Consider the following 23,798-nt stretch of genomic DNA (forward strand, 5'->3'; position numbering starts at 1 on the left):
TTGGGGCTCTGGTGCAGTGCAGCCCTAGCACCGCTCTGCTCACCTTCTCTGTTTGAACAATATAACTGTGAGGTTGGTCAGTATAACTCCAGTATCAAAGGTGGGGAGATGAGGCGATGAGATACAGACCTGCCCAAGGTCACCCTCCAGGTCACCTTATGGGAGAGGTCAGTCTTGCACCCTCACTGCCCTGGTCCAAATCCATCCCTTTGGGACTAACTCACACGGCTGGGCATCCATCTCTCCACCTCTTTCAATTGCAGAAGCTGCCTGAAGGCCTCTGTAGCCCACAGGAGCCCAGCAGATGCCCAACACAGGGAAGCCCACAAGCACCAGGACCTGGGTGCCACCACAGCCCCCTCCACCCAATGTGTGGAATTCTTTCCTTTGCAGAGACAAACAGGCCAGATCAGAAGGCATTCCAGCCTTTTAGGGGGGGGGGGATTTTGCTGTGAGATTATAAGGACCACAAAAGGCCCAGGTGGAGAGAGTCAGAATGGGAATGGAGGTGGGGGGCACGGGCTGTGCCACTTTTGTTTGTGTTTTTCTCAAACCTGGCAGAGGAATAAATGATAGGATCCTGCCCTTCTCCAGAGTGATCTATTACCTGCCGTTGGCCCTAATTGATGAATGGGGCCTTCTCTTGTTTTGCCAGCAGTTTGCAAAGAGAGTCTGAAGGAAGAAGCCCAGCCAGGGGGATGATTTATGGCCCGGCCTTTGCAGTCCATTAGGGAAGCCCTGATGGGCCTGGGGCTCCAGCACCTGCTCCACAAATCGCTCCCGTCTCCTCTGGCTGCTGTGGGCTTCTCGCCATGCATGCATGCGCACCTGGGGCGATCTCTCTGTGTGCAGGTGCGTACACACGCCGGGGCTGTCGGGATGAGACGCTAAGGGGGCATGCGCCCCTCCCCCTTTTGCTTCTGCACTTTTGGGGCAGCCATCAAGCACCTGTCCCTGGCTAGGTGAGTGGGGATAGGCTCATGGGCAGGCCCGGCTCTTCTGGGCGGCCTCTGGGTTGCTCACGCCCCTGGCACAAAGGGCCTGGCTGTTGGTTGCAGGCGAGGGCCAGCGGGTGGAGGGAGCTGCCTTTGTGGGGAGGGGGACAATTTGGAGCAAAGGAGCCCCCGGTGCCTGGTGGGCTGAACCCTTTCCCTGCCCTAAACTTCCAGTGCCTCCCCCACAACGGTGCTCTTCCTTTAAAAGGAAAAGGTGCATTGGAGTTCTGTTCCATGCTATTACTCATAATATGTTATTAGGCCTTAAAACAGCTGAAAAGGAGGGAAGAAATCCCCAATTGGGGGGTCATATGGGATACTTACCTGCAGAGATAGGTGCACCCAGCCTCATTGCAAGCTACAAGGAGCAGAGATGTGGCTGGATGTCCTTCCACAAAACCTGAAAACCAGCTTAGATATGAGAAACACTTCACTCACTGCGTCCAAAGGGGCAAAATAGGGCTGCATTCATGCATGCCAGTGTAGCCATCCTAATTTCAATGGGTCTTATTTCCCTGTAATTCTGCTTAGGGTCATGGCCTGCCAGCACAACCTCTGACTCCGTGACTCTAGCAGACCCCTAATGTTGGCATTGTAACATTGGCATAGTGTGTCAGGATGATTCTATGCAGCCCCAGCAGCAAAATGCAAGGAAAACGAAGCCACGTTAAACAAGAGAGGATGCGGTAGCTCCACCACCCAACTCCCCCACCCCATCACTTCATGTCCATGGCAACACCTTCGACACCCACCAATCACAGTGTGGCATGCTGATGATGCTCTCACATTGGCCAAGGGCAGATGAGAGTCCTCAGCTCTCTAAGCCACCTGGATGTGACTCAGGCCTTCATGACGCAGAAAGCATCCATTCTGCTGCCAGATGTGTGGGAGCTGGTAGTGGCTATTCATGCCTTCTACAACCTGATGCCCTCCAGATTTCCCACTAGCAGCAATGGCCATGTTGGCTGGGGCTGATTGAGGTGGAAGTCCAACATATCTATGGAATTCACTACCACAAGATGTAATGATGGGCACCGAAAAAGGGATCAATTCCTGGAGAAAAAGGCTATTAATGGCTACTAGTCCTGATGGCTATGTGCTGTTGTTGCCTCCAGTATCAGAGGCACTAAGGCTATATACACCAGCTGCTGGGGAACATGAGTGGGAGGGTGCTGCTTGTGGGTTCCTGGTTGGCCACTGTGTCTGATCCAGCATCAGGGTTCTTCTTATGATAGCTCTCATCTGGCTCTTGATTTTTGCAAAGAGCAAAGCAGGAGGGAAAACCTAGTTTAATCGCTGAGCAGAAGAGGGGGTTTTGGCAGGTGAGGCGGCTTTGCTTACTCCTTACACGACAGGCTGTATTGCCCAAAAAAACCCCAAACTCTTCTACACAGTCATGAACAGCACAGGCAACCTGACCCCCAAAGATAAGCATTCATTTTGCTTCCTTTCCTGAACAGCAGAGATGAATTTGGGTCCATCTCATACCTCCTGGATGTGACCGGATCTTCCTTGCCTGTGACCCTCTTGTTCCTAATCGCATCTCAGAAGGATGCATTTGCGTCTGCCTGGTGAGCACGGATTGTCTCGGACATCTGCAGGGAGCTGAGCTGTTGCGTAACTCCTTTTGGATAATTACCCCCCCTCCCCCTGCTACTGTGTTTATATGTAATGCTCTGGATCCTCCCTTTAATGCAATGGAGCAAACTCCAGCTGTTTTCCTGAGAGCCGAGCAGCTGCTTGGGGTGATGAGAAAGGCTTGTTTCCACCACAAGAGAACCAGAAACGGGGTGGGGGTGGGGGGCTTCCCAATGAGGCTTTTAAACCACCTTTGCCCTGCCTCGTTCATGGAATTATGTTGGAGGGGGGGGTCCAGTTGGCATCCTTCAAGTTAAAGCCTCCTGTGTTTTCCCACCGCTTCTTCCATCTTTTTTTCTTACTACAGAAAATCTATTAAGGAGGAAAAGGCAGAAGAGCTGCACAGGGACCTTCTGACTGGCAGCAGGAGGAGCCCTCCGCCTGGAAGCAGGGAAAGAGGGCGAGATCCTAGAGGAGGGAATTGTCAGGATTGCTCAGGAGAGAAACGCCGCCTCTCTTTGACTTGCCCAATGGTCTCACCGGCGGAGGGGCTGCTTTGCCGTTTGGTTAAAAGCGGTGCTGCAGGGTTAAGCTACTAAAATGCTAGTTGATTAATTGGTGAGGACAATTTTAACGATCAAGACTAACAGAACAGAGCACACTTGGTTTCAAGGCTATTTTGATTCTGGTATATATTCCCAGGGCCGGTGCCAGACTATTTTGCACCCTAGGCAAGGTGAGCTGTTGGCACACACACCAATAATTGCCAACTTCAATCCAGCTGTTCAAGAATAGTTTCTGAACTATTATATTTTCCTTTTATTGTGTTTTTTTCTTAAAACAGCTAATTTGTATAAAACTGTGACCCTTAAAGGGCACTACTGAGCTCCTCTGAGGTCCGTGCCCTCAGTGGGCCTAATGGTGGCACCGGCCCTGTATATTGCTATAATAATGACTGAAAAAGAAAACATCAAAGTTTGCTTTTCCTTTAGATGGGATATGAGGCTTTTCTTCATTGTGTTTTAAAAGCTCTTATATTTACTTCCATATCTTATGAAGCCTTTGGTATTGAGGTTTTGTTCATATGCAGATATATTTAAACTGCTAAATTAATTGGGTGAATGGCCAGTGAGTAATCAGTGAATCAGGTGGTGGCTCTACTTAAAAGAGAATCCAGGACTAGTTTTCATGTCCCCTGACTTGGCCCGCATCTTTCCTCCCGCGCTTGTGCTCCCCCCCAGCATTTGCACGGACCGCAAGTGCAAACTTTTCCAGTCTTTAAAAGTAAAAAAACCCAAAAAAAAACCAGTGGGGGAGGAGAGGAACAGAGCTGTTGCTCCCCCTTTTTTAAAAGGGGGAGAAATGCCCCCCTACCTCTCCTCCTTCCCCCCATTTTTTATTTTTTTACTTTTACCCATGGCAACCAACCTGGGGGCGCCATGGGCTCCGCTGCCAAAAGAGTCAGGGTAAGAGCCCGACTTCTTTGGAGCTTTGGAGTTTCTGGGTTTTGCCCCTGATGGCTTCGCAATGGTGGCCGCGCCATGTAGGTAATGTGCCACTACTGCGAAGCCACCCCAGGGCAAACCCTGTGTGTAGACAAGCCCTTGGGGGACACATGGCAGGCAGGTGGGCAGAATCTACGGTGGCCGTAGGAAAAGGAGGACACGGCGGCGGCGGCTGTATCTTCAGCAGTTGGGCAGAAAAGGGAATTTCAACAGGTGTCCTTTGTCTGCATGCAGCACCTGGTGAAATGCCCTCTTCATCACCACCGTTAAAGCTGCAGTAGCCCTGCCCTCTTTTGTATCTGGTCACTCTAGCTATATACTATACTATATTTCATTTTAGTTTGGTTTTGATAAGAATTTACCAACATTTTCAAAGTTCTCCATATTTGGGATAAGAAGAACTTGAGATATATTTTTTAAAAAAAAAAAAAAAATCTGAATGTGAGAGAAACCAAAACTGAGAAATTCGTCCATCGAGGCCCAGGGCTTTGAGTTCTTTAGTTCTTAAAACATTTGAATCCCTGTGAATTCAACCATGTGAATGCTGTGAGAGGTTCTTCATCTTTATCAGCTAAAGGATCTTCTTTGTGCTGGGAATAACTGTACCTTAGGAATTTGGTACACTGCAGGTAGCTGAGAATGTAGTTTAAGTTAATTTTTGGTGAGAATTTACCATTTAATATTCCTGTGGTGTTGGTTGATGTGGAAGTGACGAGCGCATGGGAGGCAGCTCTCTCACTCCTGCTAGATACTGGCAATTCCTGGGTTAAACCATCCAGGAATTGCAGTGACGTGCAGACCTGGTCACAGGGTCCTCTCACCGTTAGCAGGGCCAGGCAGAAATCTTTTAGTGCCTGTGTCAGAAAGTCCAAGTGTTACATTGCCCCCTCGCTTCTCTGAATCTGCTGCTTCAATTTTAGGGGGAACTTGCGTTGGGGCCAGCGGGAGCTTCCCTTGAAGTGCAACAGCCGCTTCAGGGTACTGATTCTTGTCAGGAGAAAGGGAGAGAGTGAGTGAGAGTCCTCTTTCGAAAGAGGAAGTAAACAACGTGCCCGTGGCCCATTCAGTGGGCTGTTTTGATCCCGCTGCTTCTCCTGCACACAGCATGAGAGTGCGGCAATTTCCGTCGTTAAAAATAAGTCAGACTTGCTGGGGAGTTTTTTGTTGTTGTTGTGTGAAGAAGGCTAGAAGGAGGCCCTGTCCTGCTAATGCGACTGCACATTGGTTACCTAGTCACCACCTCATTCCGGTATGTACCCTCCTTTTACAGGTGTTTGATTTTCTCCCTGCCTGCTGCTGAGATTCAGCAGGTGTTTCCTGGTGCTGACAGATCCTAATGGGCCACAAAGGTCCTTGCAGTGACCTGAGGAACTTTGCAGAGGCGTGAGGCAACGGAATCCCAACTTTGCCAGGCAACATAGAAAGGAACCTTGTATTTTAGTGTTTTGTTTTGTCAGCTAGAGGTGTGTTTTCGTTGTTTTATATTCAAATATCCTGTGGAGATTTCCTTTAAAAGGAAGGTTTCAACCTTTTGCCTACTCAAGTTACTGCTTTTGCTACTGAAAGTCAGGTGATTTTGGAAATCTGGATGCAAAAGAGCATCTACACTGAATGGGGGCTGAACATCTGTCGTGGGGGAGACCATTTTGACTGTTTCTGAAAGTTTGTCCACTTTGGGAGGGGGAACCTGAGGTGGCAAGGTGAAACGGTTGCCAAAGGAACCGCGCCCCATCCTGCTTCTGTGCAATCTTTTGAAAAGGCAATCCTAGTCTGGAACTACCTAGAGAAAAGTGAGAGCCGGCTCTTTGTGAGGGAGATGGGGCAGCCCTTTCCAGTAATAAGGACACGCTGCAGGAAGATGCTAGCAGGATGGGTTGCCATGGCAATGCTTTTTAAAATATCATGCCAAAAAACCTCGAGCAGAGCTGCTCCTTGCTCCCTCTGGGATCTCCCTCAACATGGCGAGTAAAGGCTGGGGGCAGTGTGTGTGTGTGCGTGGGGGGGGGGAGGACTGCCTTAATAAATTTGGAAACTGGGCAGGGGGAGGAAAGCATTTTTACACATGAACTGCTATGGTGCCAGTCCAATGGCAGTGTGGTCCTGCAGGGAACATGTGATGTGATGAGGGAGACTCCCTGAGTTCACACCTTTGGCACTGCAATGGGCGGGGAGGGGGGAGGGGCCGCCTTACTGCTGTCCTCATCTGCAGAACAGAGGGACACCAGAGGAGGGGAGTGCTGAGATGGGCAGATGTATTTCAGTGCCTGAAGTGGGGAATCCAAGTGGAACTGTGTTTGTAAAATCATGGGGTGAAGCAGGAGAGCTGAACATTTGCCAGCCTTGAATGTGATGACACAGCCTGCTGCCTGGGGCTGACTCCATGGCGCGTGGGCCTGGTTTGTGTATGAAAGTGGCCCATGTTGTTGTTGAGGAGGAGGAGGATGGATGAGTATCTGGATATGGCACTGGGATGGAGGAGAGAAGCAAGCCAAAACATAATCCAGAGATTTGGTGGGTTGGGAAGTGGGCAGATCTAGACCCTGGTATAAAACTGGTCCTAGGATGGGGTTGGATGTTCTTCACTTCAAGGACCAAGTGTGCAGCTTGGATTCAGTAGGGTCTGAGGAATTGCAGATAGCGGCTGTGGTCAGGAGAGCTTTAGGCCTGCTCCAGCTTGTGGCCCAGCTGCTACCCTATCCAGAACACTCCTGCCTGGCCTCAGTTACCCATGCATGGATTGCCTCCAAGCTGGACTACGACAATGTGCTTTATGTGGGGCTACCTTTGCAAATAGTCCAGAAACCACAGCTGGAACAAAAGATGCTGCGTGCATGGTGCTGGGAGCCAGGGCATCAGAAGACCTAATGAAAGTTTTGCACCAGTTGTATGCCTGTCAGTAATCTTCTGGGATTGATTCAAAGTGCTCCCCCACCCTAAAAGAAAACCCTTTAAAGCCTTAAATGGTTTGGGACCGTGGACAAGGTTATTTGACAAACCACCCTCACCTATAGGTCTTAAGTGCCTGCTGTTGCTCAAGGGACAGGGTCTTCTCAGTAGTAACACTCCCTCTTTGTTGACTTGCGCTTTGCCCCTTCTGTCCATGTGTTTAGGGGAGGCTTGAAAACGTTCCCCCCCCCCCCCAATGCTGCCCAGCTGAGATTGTGATTAGCTTTAGTATCGGACAGCAACTTCTCAAAGTACCTTGCATGTTGACTAATGTGGCCATTTTTATCTTTTGTTTCTTGCTGTTGCTCTTGTCTGTATGCTGCTTTATGAAGGCAGCGCCCCAAAAGAGCAACTAAATATACTCCAAATAAATACACTGTTAACAGGAACATAGCGAGCTGCCTCCTCCTAAGACAGACCCTGGGTCCCTCTGGCCAAGCACCGTCAACACTGAATAGTGGTTTGCTCTGTGGGTCTCGGCCAGGATTCTTTCACAGCCATGCCAGGAGAATGCTGTGGATTGAACCTGAGACCTTCTGCATGCAGAGCAGGGGCTCCAAGGTTGAGCGAGGGTTCCTGGCAACATCGTTGTCATGAGTATTCATGCGCTCTGCTTTCCCAGCAGTACAAAATGCCAGAAGTCACCTTTTTCTAGGGTCCATTTGCTCATAGGAGTCAAGTGGTGCCTCTATCTGTTTATTTGTACATATACAAGCTGAGCATGGGGAAGTCAGTCTCTCTCTCTCTCTCTCTCTCTCTCTCTCTCACACACACACACACACACACACACACGAGCTCTCTTCTTTAAATTAGCATTGGTTGCCCCCCCCCCCATCCTCCCCAAAGCATTATTCCCCTGGATTCCCTCCCCGTCCCACTGCACAGACTTCTGTTTCCTTCAGTGGCTGTATTCCAGCACTCAAATTTTCTGCCCAGCCCTGTTTCCAACACGGCACACTTGCAGATTTTTTCCTAGCTAGTTGCCAGCAGCCACCAAAGGCCTGTTAAAGAAACATCTTTATTTATTAGCTAGGAGAGATAAAATATCATCTCCTCACATAGTAATCCATAGCACTTCTGTCATGTTATTCTACACTTCTTTATTAATATATCAGAATAGATAGATCTTTGCAGTGTCATCTTGCTCCTTGGTGCATTAAAGGGATTTCTTTCCTGCTTGTTGACTCTGGGTATCAAGAAAGAGACAGAAAGTGTCTTTCTATTGATGGTTTGTTTGCTTGTAATACTTGCATGCCCAAAGTTTTGCTATGGCCCACAGAGCTTGTCCGTCTGTTGGACAAATACAAAATTATCTTAGCATACACTGACCAACCTAGTCCAATCTCAGCTGTCAGCCTCAGCCAGTGGGAAGGTTTGCAGACCCTGAAAAGATTTTCTGTTGCTAAACTATGGCTGAGTATGGGTTGAATGTGGGTTGTTGTTGAAATATGTAGGTTGCTGCTGAAATGTGAGTTATTGTGTTGTGTGAACCCAGACATGCTAACAAACCATTGTTTGTTAACCACAAACAACCCACAAAGAGAACCCAATTGTTGTTGGGTTGTGAACTGTGGATTGTTCATGGTTAACTAGTGCAGCTGGGTTCATATACAACACAGCCACCCATGGTTGAACCATGTTGAACCCATGATTCAACAACAACCCACACTCACCTTGAGTATGGTTTCTTGTGTTGTGTGGACCCAATCAATGGCTCAGTGTGCTCCCAACTGTCTATGGGAAGATAAGCTAGAAGGCGGCCATTGTGGGGCAGGCTGTAGGATGGAGAAGGGGGTTATAGAACAATGGGAGGCATGGCATGATCTTGACTACGTGGCCAGAGGAAGCCCAGAAGGGGTTCTCTTGCTGCTGGGAATCTTCCAGCTCCACAAGACACTGTGGTTTTCTTGATCTTCACACACACACACACACTTTTCAATCTGCTTTTCTATAAAACTTAACTGCATAGGTGAAATTATTCTGAAGACTTGATCAATTCACACATGCCTCCAAATCTCTTCTTAATGCTGGCCTCCAGCCTTGGAATGGGGTAACTGGAGTGCCTTAAAGCACCTGCAGAGTGTCTTTTCCTCACCACAGATAATCCCACCTCTGTGGTCAGGCTAGCCTATGGATCTCTCTGCTTAAAATGAAGTACCAACCTGGCTCTCCGTTCAGCCTCAGAATGTGCTTTGAATGCCAAAACAGCCTTAGGATGCACAAACTAACCATGAAGGAGGATGTGTCTGGCGCAACTCGGAGCGCACAGAAAGCCACCAACACCTGTATAGCCGCTGTTACCCCTTGAACAGCTCTACGGCTGAGGAGTGCCTGAAGCTTTCCCCATAATTGCATCTCCTTGCTAGGAATAGCTGGACGCTGTGGAATTGCCGGTGCTGGAGCCTTGCCAGAAGGGGACTGTAGCAGCCAGCGTCGGACCACCGGAACGGGAGCAGCGTTTCAAAGTCCGGAGGCCAACGTGAACTCTGGGGTCTCTCTTCCCTATTAATGCGGGGGTGGGCAATTGCGGCCCTCCAAATGGTTTGGCCTACAGCTCCCATGATCCCTTGCCAATGTCTATGCTTACTCGGGCTGATGGGAGTTGTAGGCCAAAACATTTGGAGGGCTACCAGTTCCCCCCACCCCCGCATTCAAGGGACCAGGCTCGGCCCCTATGAGGACTGCCCCCTTCCTGGAGGAAAGAGCGCACGAGATAGGCCAGAAGCGAGAGCCGTCGCCCCAGACGTCAGGGTGGATCAGGGCCCACCGGGAGGCGGCGCTATTCGCGAGAAAGCCCGGCTCCAACGCCTCAGGGCCGCCGCGGTTGCTGCTGCTGCCGCCGCTGCCGCTGCTTCCCTTTGAGGGATTCGTGGGTCGCAGAAATGCATCGGCGCTGCCGCCCGGGCTGATTTACGGCCTGCTGCTTTCCCTGGGCTCCGCTTTGATTCGCCTTATTAGGCTTGCAGCCGCCTCTCCGCAGCAGCTCTTGGCAGCGGAGAACGCGGGAGGGGGCAGCCCGGGCAGGGCGGAGCGGCTCCCCGAGACCTCGGCCGGCCTTCGAGGCGGTGGCGCTGCTGCTGGGCTGCCGGCGCAGAGGGACGAGCCGGCGGCAGATAGCGGCGTTCAGAGCGCAGCGGAAGCCGCCGCCGCCGCCGCCGCCGCCTCAGCGCAAACTCCCGCCGCACCTGGCCCTGCCGCCGCACCTGGCCCTGCCGCCGCCGCCGCCGCCGCCTTCCGGAGAGGCAAAGGGAGAAGGCCCCACGCTCCAGGCGGCAAGACGCAGCCGGAGGTTCTCCTGCCCAAGCACCAGCGGAATGGCTGGGAGCTGCATGGGCGGAAGGCCAAGCCCTGGCGCGGCTCCCGTTCCCTCCAGCGGAGTTTGCACAGAGGAGACTGTGCCCAGAGCATTGCGGCCACGTTAGTGGGGGGGGGGGGGTGAGGGGGTGCTGCTGGGCTCTGCTGCCTTGGGTAGGCCAATGCTGTGGCCCAGCAGCCCAGGTCGGAAGGAGCCCGAGTTGCGCTGGAAGCCCAATATCCGGGTGGCCTGGAGAAGCGGGCCACGCCCACCGCCGCCCCAGATCCCTCCCCGTGGAAAAGTCCCAAGCACGAGGCGACCCACTCTTTACATCTCTTCCTCTCCATGGAACGTTTCCTGGGAAGCTCCTGGCCCAGAAAGGAGTCGAGGATCTTCCGCTGTCCATGGGCGAGCCGTGCGAAGGGCCGCCCTCCGCTCCTGGGTCGTTCCACTAGGAACACTAGGTTGCCCTGGTTCACATGGAAGTAGCCACAATAAATAGTAAGTCGATAGTAGAGGTTGGTGGGTGTTGGTCGAAAGCGCGGAAGAGCTACGGAGCCACTTGCTTGCACTGTGCCTGCTCATTTTAGGAAGAAGCGGGTTTTCTTGTCTCCAATCAGGAACCTGAAGAAAAAAGAAATGGAAGAGCGGTGAGCCAGCCCAGGAGGGTGCAACCCTGGGCTCCATTTACGCCGGCTGGAGAGCTTTAGGGTTTGGGATCAGTGCCCTGAAGCAAGGGGGGACCAGCGCCAGCGAGAGTCCAGGGCAGAGGCCCAAGTGGATGGTGTCAGGGGTAGAGCAGGAGCTGCGTCTCCTCTCGGACCTTGGCCACATCCCCCCAGACACCAGCAAAAGCATCGGTGCCTGTCCCAAAGCTCCCTGCTTCACCCCCACTGCTGCCATGGAGGACAAGGTCCTCCCCAGCGACTTCTGCAGCCAGTCCCAGCACATCCCCAGCAGCAGGTGAGCCCGGCAGGGCATGCGCCTTCACTCGCTAGCTCTCACGCATCCTGAACACAAGGGGAAGCTCTAAGGATGGAACGACGGAGAAAGGTTACTTTGCCCAAGCAGCCGGAGCCCCACCTGGAGTGCCCAGAAGAGGGCTCGCACCTGTTCAGTGCCCAGGACCAAAGGCTGCTGGCCTTTGCTCAGCCCCATTTGTGCCTCTCTGGGCACTCCACGGGCAGCCCTCCGACAGGTGCAGTGGTAAGGGTGGTCCCTACTCCCAGTGCTATGCAGACCAGAAGTGAAGTCCAGTATGACCAGTACTGGTGGCCAGAGGTTCCTTTGAGGACTTGCCAACTGTTGTGTCCCGGTAGCTGCTTGACAGAAATACTGTATGTTTTGCCAAAGTCCTAATAACCAGTCCAGGAGTAAACAGCAATGGAGTAAACCAGCCTCCCTGCAGCATGGTGTCCTTCAGATATTTTGAAGGGCACCAGGCTCTCTGACCTTTGGCCAGGCTTACTGAGGTGGATGGGGGCGTGGGGACACAGGGCTGGGGGGGCAAGCCCTATCTGAAATTCTCCTGCCCATTGTGCAGCTTTACGAAGTACAGGCTTAGGCCAGGTGTGACACATCGAGACAAACCCTCTGCCTGCCTACCTGCCTGACTTTCTGGGGCCCTCCGTCTCTTTCTTTGTTCTGGGGCGGGGGTGGTCAGGGTCTCTGACAAAGCTCTTGCTCATTGCAGGGCAGGGGCCCAAGCCTCTGTGCTACCAGGACTCCAGGTCTATCTGCAACTCCTTGAGCCCTCTGGCCACTCAGGCACCACCAAGAAGAGGCCAGGCTCCTCTGAGCTCCTAGGTGGCCTGGACACTGCTGCTGTGATACATGAGGCAGGCAGTTGGCAGAGGGAGAGATGGACACCCAGGTCAGCTCTGGCCATCAAGCAAAGGCAGGCAGAGGGGAAGAGAGATAGAGCAGGGGATGCGAAAAGCAGCTGGTGTCCCCCGAGAGCAAAGCCATGGGTCCCTGCTGTGCTCCTCCTCGGACAGGTGCCCCTTCACTAACTTCCTAACCTGCTTCCCACAGCACTCAACCAGATGCCTCCAGGAAGACTCTTGGCCCACTGAGTGCATTGTTGCTGGTCCGGAGGGGCAGCCGGGGCTCTTGGGCTCGCAGGCAGGGGGCTTTCCCAGCTGGATGGGGAGATGCTGGGGCATGAACTGGGGGGCCCCTGCATGCAAAGCGGGGGCTCCGTCTCTGAGCTACAGCCCTACCTGGCAAGCAGGGCATCCCCTGGCAGCTGGAACACAGAGGCAAGCTGCCTCGGAACATGGCAGCGCCATTGACCCAGGATGCTAATTGCTGCTGGCAACCCCATCGAAGGATGGAAGATGAGGCCTTTTGCTAGATCAGACCAAAGGCCCAACTAGCTCAGCATGCTTTTTTCCATGGTGGCTGGTGGCCAGATGCCTCCAGGAAGCCCACAAGGTACAGAGAGGCAGCAGTGTTCCGCCATGGTTGGCCTAGTCTCAGATCAGGATTCCTGCATTGAGCAGGGGGTTGAACTCGATGGCCTTGTAGGTCCCTTCCAACTCTGCTATTCTATGATTCTATGATCAACAAGTCCCCCTTCACTCCTGTTGTGTTTCAGTCCTCACTGGGAAGTGGCCTTGTCCACATACCTTATCAATGCTCCCACCAGGAGACCAGCCCCCATGGGGCCTACCCAGTACACCCAGTGATAGTCCCAGTAGTTTGCAACCACTGCAGGGCCAAATGCTCTGGCTGGGTTCATGCAGGCTCCGGAGACAGCGCCCCTTAAGGGTAAAAAAAAAAAGAAAAGGAAGAGCAGGATGTCAGGGTCAAAGTAACTTCTGATTGTCAACAGCAGTAGCCATACAGAGCCCTTATACTTGCCTCTTGTGACCAAAAAGGGTCCTCGTCCCCCTCCTCCTTGCATAGAGTTAATTCATAATGTTATTCTTCCTCGGTGGACATGCCAAGGCTCTGGTTGGTTTGGTGCAGATTTTGAGTGAGGAAGGTGATCATCCATCAGCACACCCATAGATATATGCACCTGATTGGTGCACGCAGAGCCAAGCGTTTCCATAATAATGAGTGGATAAGTTTTTGAACACACCCATGGGTCATTGGCTGTTTTCATTTTAATGCCCCTTCCCCTATTACTGGTATCTTGTCTTAACTCCAACCTCTATGACATTCTTGAGACCAGGAAGGGGCAGAAGATAGATCTCTAGATGTTTTAGACTTCAACTCCCAGAAGCCCTTGCCAAAAAATGATCAGGTTCGCATGACCACTGCAGCCATGGTGATGTTGCAGCATGAGCCGGTGGGGGCGGGGAAGAGGCTTTTGAATATTGAAGTGTCATGTGAACCTGCTGAGGGTAGTTAACAACCCCCCACCCCCGAACCCATGTCCTGTTTTAGGGTTTGGTGGGTGGACATCCAAACCTCACTGGGTTTGGATGTCACAACAAGCTGTGGAACGATCTAAATCCGGCTGGCACGTGACCAGTGGCTTATTAACCACCTTGCGGCTGTGAGAACTGGCCCATGGGCTGTTTTAGGGTTGTGGGTGGATTATTAACCACACCAGCCCCATGGCACCAGCAGCCTCCACAGTGGGCCTTCCCAGGGGCATTACTTGGTATCTTGAGAAGCACCTTTTGGAAGTTGCACTGCAGTGCTGTACAGCAGTCCTGGATTAGTCAACCTGCTGTGGGCGTCAGCTGCGTTGACTCAAGCCCCCAGCACAGCACATGTTGAAACATCTCTCCACAGCCCTTCACATAAGCGCAGTCACTTGGGCAAGCCCAGAGTCTGTGGCGTTTGCCAAGAGTGGGCAGCTTTAAGAGCCCTCTGTGAGAGCTGCCTACTATGTTCAGGCAATGAGATGTGGCAGCGGAACCACGTCCATCTGTCAGCAGCAGATAAACCCTCCCGGCTGAAGTCTGGCCTGGGGTTTGAACAAGAGCCTTGACTCCCACTAGTGGGCACCGATGACTAAACCATTTAGCATCTCTCCTTGTTCATATTCGTCACTGCTGCAAGCAACACAAGGAGAGCAAACCCTGTACGACAGCCTGCATCACAGGGGCAAAAGCACTAGATAAGAAGAGCCCTGATGTTGGATCGGACCAAGGGTCCAACCAGTCCAGTATTCACTTCACACAATGGCCAACCAGGTGTCGACAAAGGGCCCACAAGTAGGGCATGCTGCAACAGCACCCTCCCACCCATGTTCCCCAGCAAATGGTGCATATAGGCTTCTGTTTACTGGAGGTGGCACATAGCCATCAGGACTCACGTGAGAGAAGCTTCAGCCCGGAACATTGCCAGATCTAGCACTAGCACACTGGAGCAAAGCCACTGTAATGTTATGCTAGCATTGGCACAACACCAGTGCAGCTCTGCCAGCACAAGGACCCCGAATGGGGAACATTGGGGAACGGGGCAGGCAGGAGTGTGATGTAGTCAGAATTCTATGTTCACTCCGAATTCTGTCCTGACCCCAGTGAGGGCAGAATGTTTCACCATGAAAAAAACATTGAGGGAGTCAAAGCATTCCCATTGAACCTTATGAAGAGCTAAAAAAAAACCACCCCATCTCCTCTTGCTTCACCTCCATGGCCGGAACAGAGCAGAGGATTCTCATTCAATTTGCTGCAGCCAATCTCTGCATACAAACAGTGGTGTCAGCTGGGAAACTTTTGCCAGCTAGGAAACCTGTCTCGGCTGGCATGAGCACAGGGCTATATCCCTCGTAAATGGAGAACAGGTGGTAGGAACTATGGCAAAAGCCTGCCAGCAGTTTGCACAACTATGGGAAAGGCATACTGCGAACACTTCTCCTCTCTGGATCCTTCTGGGCACTCCACAGACAAACATCTCAAGATGCCTCCTCCAACTGGAGGTACAAAGTAATTCATTGGGAAAGCTCCAAAATCCTAGGATGAGACTGGTTTTCGGGGCCTGTGCCAGTCAGGGTTTATGGCAGAAACCTCATTGACTGACCTGGTGGACAGTCATCATTTTGAGTCGACAGGAGGAGCCCAGCTCTACTCATTCTCCGGGACTCTCAGTGGCTTTTCACATGATTAACCACCGAAACTTCTGGACTGCCTGACATGGGTGGAAGTTGGGGGCACTGCTTGGTAGGCGGTCCATTCCTACCAAATGAGTCTGACTGAGGATCAGCCTGGATGACTACCACAAGGTCCCAGATTGCCTCCGCTATTTATTAACCCCTGTATTCAGCCACTAGGAGGGATCGTTCAGCAGTTTGGAGCGCAGTTTCCTCAATATGCGGATGACACCCAACTCTGTCGTTGATTTCCATCAAATCCAGGAGCAGTGGGCGGTTCTGCCCCCTGAATGGCTGCCTGAACATGGTTAGAGGCTAGATGAGACTGAAAGAACTGGGCATGTTTAGCCTGGAGAAGAGAAGATTGAGGGGAGACATGAGAGCACTCTTCAAATACTTAAAAGGTTGTCACACAGAGGAGGGCCAGGATCTCTTCTCGATTCTCCCAGAGTGCAGGACACGGAATAACGGGCTCAAGTTAAAGGAAGCCAGATTCCGGCTGGACATCAGGAAAAACTTCCTGACTGTTAGAGCAGTGTGACAGTGGAATCAGCTACCTAGGGAGGTTGTGGGCTCTCCCACACTAGAGGCATTCAAGAGGCAGCTGGACAACCATCTGTCAGGGATGCTTTAGGGTGGATTCCTGCATTGAGCAGGGGGTTGGACTCGATTGCCTTGTAGGCCCCTTCTAACTCTGCTATTCTATGAGGGCTAACAAGTTGAAACGTAATCCATATAAAGCAGAGGTTATGATGGTGGGCCAACCAAGGGCCTTTCCTGGAGAAGGTTGCCCTTTCCCTGCAAGCCAAAGTGTGTTGCTTAGGATTTCTCTTGGACCCTGGTGGCAAACAGTGAGCAGGGCTGTGTTTTGCAAGCATAGACTGATCTGCCATCCCTACAGGGCTTGGATTCTCCATCTGTCAGTCAAAGCAGGGGAGCTGTCCAGCAGGTAAGGCGCAAGCGCCTGGGCAAGGTTGCAGAGCTAACAGGGGAGCTGTCCAGCCAGCTAACCGAAGCAGAAGTCAAGGAGCTGATCCACCAAACTGTGGTCCCAGAGACAGGCAGGCAGGAAGTGAACGCTTTCACCTGCTGCCCTTCATTCCTGGAGCACCCCCAGGTTTTGAACTGCTGGCTTTCTGCTGCGACACACAACTCCTCCATTTTTCTCCTCTGTTCTTTTTAAGCTTTTACTGGTTTTGTTGTTTTATTTACATGTGATCATCAGTCATCCTGAAAATAGTAATATTGACGGGGGATGTAGAAAAGAAATAAATGACTGTCTAGGCTCCAGGCATCCTAGGGGCGTGACGGGTGGAGAGATGCAACTGAGATCCTGCGGCAGAACCTTTGCCAGGGCCTCCCCTCGGCTTGCGTTCTGCCCCTGCCTGCTGCTCACTTCAAGCTGGCAAAAAGTGCTTCTTGGCAAAGGGAACAGCGGAGAAAATTCAGATTACGAAGTTGCTCTAGGGAAAGCCGGCCAAATTGAAATGTCTGTAGCCAATAAAACCGCATTGGCTCCTATTTGCTTTTCCAAGGCCTGCAATCCTTTCCAGGAGCCGTTTGAGACTGGCCCCCTCTCAGGGGCTGCTCCTGAGCCCTTAGCTGCTCTGCCTATTTTGTCCCATCAAGACATTTGCTAAAGGGAACCTGTTTGAAACAGGAGCCCACGGAGCAACCTTCTATCCAGCCAGGCCACTGGCCACCTGCTCTGCTGTTTTGCTGCCCAGCTGACTTGCAGGCAAAGGAGTCTTTCTTTCCCCAGCCCTCATACCTGAGATCTTTGTTTTTAACTGGAAATGAGTTTGTAGAGGCCCGGCCCCCGAGGCGTCCAGGTGAGGCAGAATGCCGGATTAGAAATGGTGACCCACAAAGCCTGATTGAAACCGAAATGCAACACGCCCTCCTTGGCAAGGTGCCAGGGACTGACCCTGCTGCCCTCTGCCAGCAAGGCATTGGCTCCCCTGGGCTGCAGTGCAGTAGCCTTTTCTCCATTTGGGCAGCACAAACCCAAACAAACCCGTCACGTTTCCCCTCTTCCTTTTGGTGGGACAGAATTTGCCAGGATTGTGGCCAACTCACCCTGCGAGGATGTCCACCACCACTGTGAAGCCAATGCAGAAGGGGGCCAGAGGAGTCCTGGTTTTCTCATTGATCGCTCCCATGCAGACGGTCATGACCAGGAACATGGTCATCAGGATCTCGCCCCCGACAGCGGCAGTGAGTTGGCCATCTGACGTGATGGCGGTGAATGCTGCCCCAGTGGCATTTTCGTACCTTCCAGAGAATGTCAGCACCTGCAACAGAGAGGCCCCAAGTGTCACTTCGCACAATGCACATGCACAGCGCCTCGTAACCGAGTGAGCATTCTGGGTTTCCCCAGCCAGCATTTGGGGACTGAAAGAGTCAGGCACAGATTTGTCTCCTTCCAGCACAACTGTTCATCCTTCTGCAGATGTGACCAAGCATAGTACAGTCAATCTATTGCGTGGTTTGGTAGGCAAAGAGGTACAGAGAAGGAAAGAACACCCAAACGGTAACCACGGTGTGCATGTTTCTGCAGGGATGGATGACATGCGTGTGCGCCAGTTCAGCTCCCATTATTTTCAGTGGTACTTGCAGGTTCTAAACTGTCTGGAAGGCTGGGCTCCATCGACTGCTCTGCTACCCAGTAACTGTTCCTGCCTCCGCTTATGGCAAAGGCGCGCCATCCCCTCCCCTCCCCTCCCCTCCCCTCCTCGAGTGCCAGTCCTACCTTGGCGAGACCAGCTCCAAGCAGCCCACCAAGCAGCTGGGAGATCCAGTAGGGAATGACCATCACCATGTTCAGCCCACCAATGAGCCATGCCCCGAGGGACACCGCAGGGTTGTAGTGGCCCCCACTGCAGCAAAAGATGAGAAAAAGAGGCCGGTCGTTAGAAGCAGCAGCCAGGAGGCGGGGCAGGTGGGGCGGAAGCAAAGGAAGGGGTGTACCTGAAAGTGAGAAGAGAACCCAAGGATTTAACCCCGAGGAGAGCAGGGAACGGACATCCCCCACCCCACCCCCAGGACCAGCGTAAAAGCCACATTGCAAAGCACTGTTTGCAGGATAAGCCATGGGAGACAAGGGACTTGTTTTGCATGAAACATATTCCCACTTGGAATAACTGTGGGCCACAAAGTTTAGATTATTAGCACACAGGCAAGCTGCTCCCTCTCAGCCTCAGTCCCCCATCCGCAATACAGACTTGGCATGGCATGGTTGTTGAAAGGATTGTAGCTGGATAATCTTTGTGAAGTACTTTACACACCTGGAAATGCTATACAGACATCATCATCATTATTATCACTGTTTGCTAGGAAATGAACAGGATGAAGGGATTCAGTCTTGCTGGCATCCATCTGAAAGCCTGAGTATCACACTTCTCTGAGCTGACCGAGGGCCTTCTGCACCGGCCATCGCCATGAACCAACAAGCAGATCAAGAGGAAGCGTGGCTCAAGGACTGCAGATGGCGGCACAGAAGGCTGAGTGAGAGCAGATCGGAAGTGTGGCTTGTGTGTCCGTTCATCTAGGAGAATGAAGTTTAAGGGCAAATTCCACCTGCTCCAATTGGCCGATAGATAGATAGATAGATAGATAGATAGATAGATAGATAGATAGATAGATAGATAGATAGATAGTACACCCACTGGGCGATTCCTCCTTCATGCCAGGGAGCCAGCAATAGCAGTGATGGGTGAAGTCTAAACAGAGGAGCTAGGGATATACACTCCTCCAGTTCAGAATGCCTCAGCCCAATCTGAGGAGAATCCAGTTTTGGTCCTGGGCTCCTAGTGGTGCTCCCCACCCCCAGCCTCCCCTGCTACCTGCCAGCCAGTGCTTGCTCCCCCATTGCCATCTTTGAGGAATCCCAGAGCTGCCAACCATTCACTGAAGGATGGCCTCCCAAGTCAGGGCCTGAGCCCCAGCACCACTCAGTTAAGTGCTCCCTGGAAGCGAGAGAGAGAGAGCGACCAGGACACCTCAGCACGAGGACAGACACTCCCCTTCCTGACAGAGGGGCTCTGCGTCTCTTGTTCCTTCAAACTCTAGCCGGCTCCTTTGCCTTGCAAAGCCATTCTCGTGCACTGCTGATCCCCTTTGAGCCCACAGCCCCTGCCGGCCTTCACCTGAGATTCCCCAGGACAGCAATGGTGAGCCCCAGGGCCAGTCCGTGCGCCAGGGCCGGCTGCAGCCTCCCGGTGCCCTCCGAGTTCTCGATGACCGAAGCGCAGCCGATGAAGATGAAGAAGGCCGAGCCCACCAGCTCCGCGATGCACGGCTGCAGGTATTGCTCGTACCAGTGGGGCTTGGGGGGGCTGCAGCTGCCATCGCCCAGCTCGGTCTCCTTGATAGACATCCTCCCAAATTCCACGTCCGACATGCTTGAGCAAACCTGGAAGACAAGATCCCTGTCTTGATGTCCAGCCAGCGAGGTGCGAATGCTGCCAGGTCAGGTGACCTGAGCGCTACCCTGGAATGTGACAATGGAGTCTTAAATCTGGCCCCACCTGTCATTCCCATGGGCACCGTGTTCCAGACTCGGGGCAAGGACTTGGCAGGGCTGCAGCCCCATTGTTCTCTCTCACCCACCGCAGAGGAGACCAGTCGCCTCCAGCCAGGGAAGCGAAACCCGATATAGGCCTGCTTCAAGATGTGGTTGTTGCCTTGATTGATCCAGCCAAGGTCCATCTCCGCCCGCTTTTGTTTATAAGAGTCTGGGAACTCCCAGGCAGAAGTTGCTGTTTTGGCAAGGGGCGGCGGTGGGGGGGGGGGGGGTGCAGCCAGGCTGGCCTGGGCTTGTTCACCACATCCTCCCAATGGCATTGTTCGGGGAGGTCTTTCAGATCACAGGTGGTGATTACGCCTCAGGAGTGCAGCGGCATTTCTTGGCAACTCGCAAGTTCTTCATGCTGAGTGACGGTTGTGACAAACAATTAAACTGGGGCTGTGTCCCAGAGGTGTAGGCCAAAGGCCCAAATCGCTTTCCTTAAACAGATGAGGGGTGAGGGGTGTGACTCGCATTAATAAGCAAACCACAGCAAAAGCGCTCAAAATACACACACACACACATATCTGGATCATGTGTAAAAGTGGATCTTTGGACATGGCTGAGAACGTTGCCCCAGCGCCCACTGGCCAATATCTGCCCCTGCATGGAGCAGCCCTCACTTTTGGAAGCTCTACAGCAGCGTGGCGAGTGGCCAATACGGGTCGCTGAGATGCGGAGCTGAGTGTGCAGCGCAAAGCAGAGCAGACCCGGGCCGACCGCCTTGTGCGCCACTTAGGGGGACCAGGGCAGGAATGGCCATTTGAATGGCTTGGACTAGTGCCAGCTCCAGATCCTTGGGGGCCTTTGGACAAGATGACCCTGGGAAGCCACTGTCCCCACTGCCCTTTCCCTTCGAGCCCAATCCATACCACTGCTCAGGAAGGAAGGAAGGAAAGAAGTCGTGGAGAACCAGGCAAGGGGCGTTTGCTGCTGCTCCTTCTCCTCGCCCTTGGCAAGGCTCACATGCCTGGACAGAGCAGATGAACAGGCAGCAGGAATCAGCATTGGGCCACAGCAGATGCTGGATGCCAACCCAGGTTAGACTCAGCTGGTTTGTGGGGGGGGGGGGGTTGTTGTTGTTGTAAGCAATAGCTTGTTTGGCACAGTGAAATCTGTGAGGACTGGCTCCTATGAGGACCGGCTCCTTCACAGGCCCACTGAGATGAATGGGAGCAGCCAAGAACAGCTGCCATGTGATAGCTGCTCCGAAGTCCTTCTTGATGGCGGCAGCTTGACATTGCATTTGTCTCCTGAGCAACAGGCCGCCTCTCTGCAGTGCCAGTGTCTTCCCTCCTGGTACTTAGCCTCATATCTGTCCTCCTTAGAACAGACCTACATGGAGAAAGCTTTGCAAGCAATCCCTTGGCTAAGGCCTGCAGATTTAAAATGCACAATACCACTCTCTGCTGAAGTTAGCAATCCATGCGCCCCTCTTGATTTAAGAGAGGGTACAAACAGTGGAGGTGGGGGAGGACACAGACTCCTAGCACGACTAAACAGAAGGCCTTCTGCTGCTGGTCCGTCTTCTTTCCTCGACGGGTTTCCTGCCTTAAGAAGACAGGCAGAAGAAGCGGTGGGAAAAGGCAGGGGCCTGACAGTGGAAGCCGATGAGATCTGGACGCCCCGTAAATTCCATGAATGAGGCAGGGTGATGGCCCAATACAAGCCTCATCTGGAAGCACCCCAAGTACGGCCTTGAACAGGAAGACTGTGCCAGCAATGAGCAGGAGGCAGTCACCAGAGAGGGAAGCCAAAGAAGCCATGCAGATGAGTTTGGTCTCACCTCTATGACCCTGCCAAGCGGTAAGGAGTGCTTTCCCACGCATCCCATGCAAATGTGCAGTGAAATGTGTGGTGCATAACATGGTTGTTCGACAAAGCTACTTTGGGAGGAGGGGTGGGGGCTTCATTCTGTACTGTGACCAACATGTTGAAGATTATTTTCCAGCAACTAAATGATTTGTTTGTGCTGTTTAGTCAGCACAAACTGTTACTTTCATGGACAGCCTGATCCTGTCTATGTTTAGGCATTCAGAAATAAATCACGCTGATTTCAATGGGCCGTATTCCTAAAGCATCATCTGCCTGTACCAACAATACTGTACTATCTGATGCTTTATTAACCAGTTAGTTGGTAACTTAAAAGCAAGACTGCTCATAATTCACTTTAAAATATTCTGAGACTGTAGCAAGCCCTGCTGTGGAGTAATGATGGCGCTGGAGCCAAATATTACGTGCCAAGCGTGATGGGCTCCCTTGGGAGCAGGAGGATATTGCCAAGGCTTTGAATTGCCCTCGTTCTGCCCAGGCAGATGCCAAAGAGAGCTCAGAATCAGCTCTGCAATGAACACGGGACACACGGACATGCAGAGAGCTCATACTCCTATTTAGGCATTATCAGCAAAAAATCAATTAATCAATTTATATTTCCTTGCCCCATATTAAGGGCCTCCCCCCCCCCATTCTCAGTGGTGCATGTGGCAGCAGCAGCAGCAGCAGCAGCAGCAACCACAAGTTGATCAGCATATTACAAATCAATATCATTTCCACAAAATCTGAACAGCACTTGACATATTTAAAAACTGGTTTTTGCTAATTCAAGTAATGAAAATTGGAATTCAGATTTGAATGTATGCCCAATGTGAAGTGGGTTTGTTTGTTTGTTTGTTTCTAAAATGTTACTTTCAGTTCTGCTCATATGCCAATGGAGAATAAACTATTTTCCTATTCTGGCCAAGGCAGAGTTCTGTGTCACTCAAAAGCTTGTGCATTCTTTCACCAGCAGAGAAGCTGATCCATTCGAAGACATCCTAAGGCTTGCCCTGAGGAGGCTGCTTGGCTCTAACCCTGCTTGGCTTTTGGCAGGCAGGGAAACAAACATTTCTTTCAGCGAGCTTTCCAATCAGAGGCTGTATGGAGACTTGCTGAGGCAGCTTCTCGTTTTTAAAAAACTCCGTTGTGATTGTGAGGAGCTTTCGTAAAATTTGCCTTGGCTTAAAGAGCTGGTTTTGGTTATTCTTTGTTAGCCACTAAGTATTTTAAAACAGAACGGCAGGAATGGAAATGCTTCAAAGTAAATAGATGAAACAAGTAAAAGCACAGTCAGATCTGCTTCTGTCTCTCCTGGGTCTTGACCATCCTTTATTGGAACCCACAAAAACCCTCCTCCTGCTACGCTCTCCAGCATACTGATGCTGAGATGATGCTGAGGTAGAAGCAGCCCCCCCCCCGCGCCATACACCCCCACCCCCATTGGGACTCACCTGAGCGACTCACTTCCCAGCTCCAGCAGTCTGGCTGTTTCTTCCAGGTGCCAAGCCACCAGAAGGCCCCTCTTCCAGAATGGCCCTCCTCTGCTGTGGGGAAAGGTTTACTTATCTCAGGATAATATTGGCACGCTCCCTCCTTGAACTGTGGCGTACGAGAAGTATATATAAAAAAGGGGGAGTGGAGTGGAGTTATGCTCGTCCAAAAAAATGCAGTAAAAGCCAAAGGGGAGGGGGGTGTTCCAGCTGACTGAGGAGCGGACGCTCTTTATCTGAGCGGTTTGATGGATCAAGGCTTTGTTTCACGAGCCTGAACCAAGTCAGGCTGCCAGCCTAGGGTGAAGGGCAGAGTGCAAAACGGCCAACAGTGCATTTTCCATAGGCACTTTTTCATAGGTGCATTCTGCACATATGAAGAAAAGAGTGCTTTTGAGGATGTACAAAGTGTGATCACCAGTGCCTTTCACCAGCTATGAAAGTTCTATCCAGGCCTTTCTTTGAATAACCAGTACACTGTCAAGAACCCATTCCCAATGCCACAGAATGAGTGGAGTTCTGATGAAGAAGATGGTGGCCCTGAGCATGTACAA

The 23,798-nt window shown here is 52.0% G+C and overlaps 1 protein-coding gene across 1 annotated transcript; it reads right to left on the minus strand.

The window, feature by feature from the left end:
• Nucleotides 1-10,742: 10,742 nt before the first annotated feature.
• Nucleotides 10,743-23,291, minus strand: AQP8 (aquaporin 8). Its single transcript, XM_063143165.1, has 6 exons — nucleotides 23,206-23,291; nucleotides 19,521-19,786; nucleotides 18,125-18,251; nucleotides 17,452-17,666; nucleotides 12,950-13,084; nucleotides 10,743-10,943 (listed from the first exon to the last, which is right to left on the minus strand). Exons 2-6 carry the CDS (start codon nucleotides 19,772-19,774, stop codon nucleotides 10,901-10,903), a joined length of 774 nt encoding a protein of 257 aa, XP_062999235.1. The 5' UTR covers nucleotides 19,775-19,786; nucleotides 23,206-23,291; the 3' UTR covers nucleotides 10,743-10,900.
• Nucleotides 23,292-23,798: the final 507 nt, after the last annotated feature.

Source organism: Elgaria multicarinata, chromosome 17 (assembly GCF_023053635.1).
Source record: "Elgaria multicarinata webbii isolate HBS135686 ecotype San Diego chromosome 17, rElgMul1.1.pri, whole genome shotgun sequence".
In the NCBI taxonomy this organism is placed as follows: domain Eukaryota; kingdom Metazoa; phylum Chordata; class Lepidosauria; order Squamata; family Anguidae; genus Elgaria; species Elgaria multicarinata.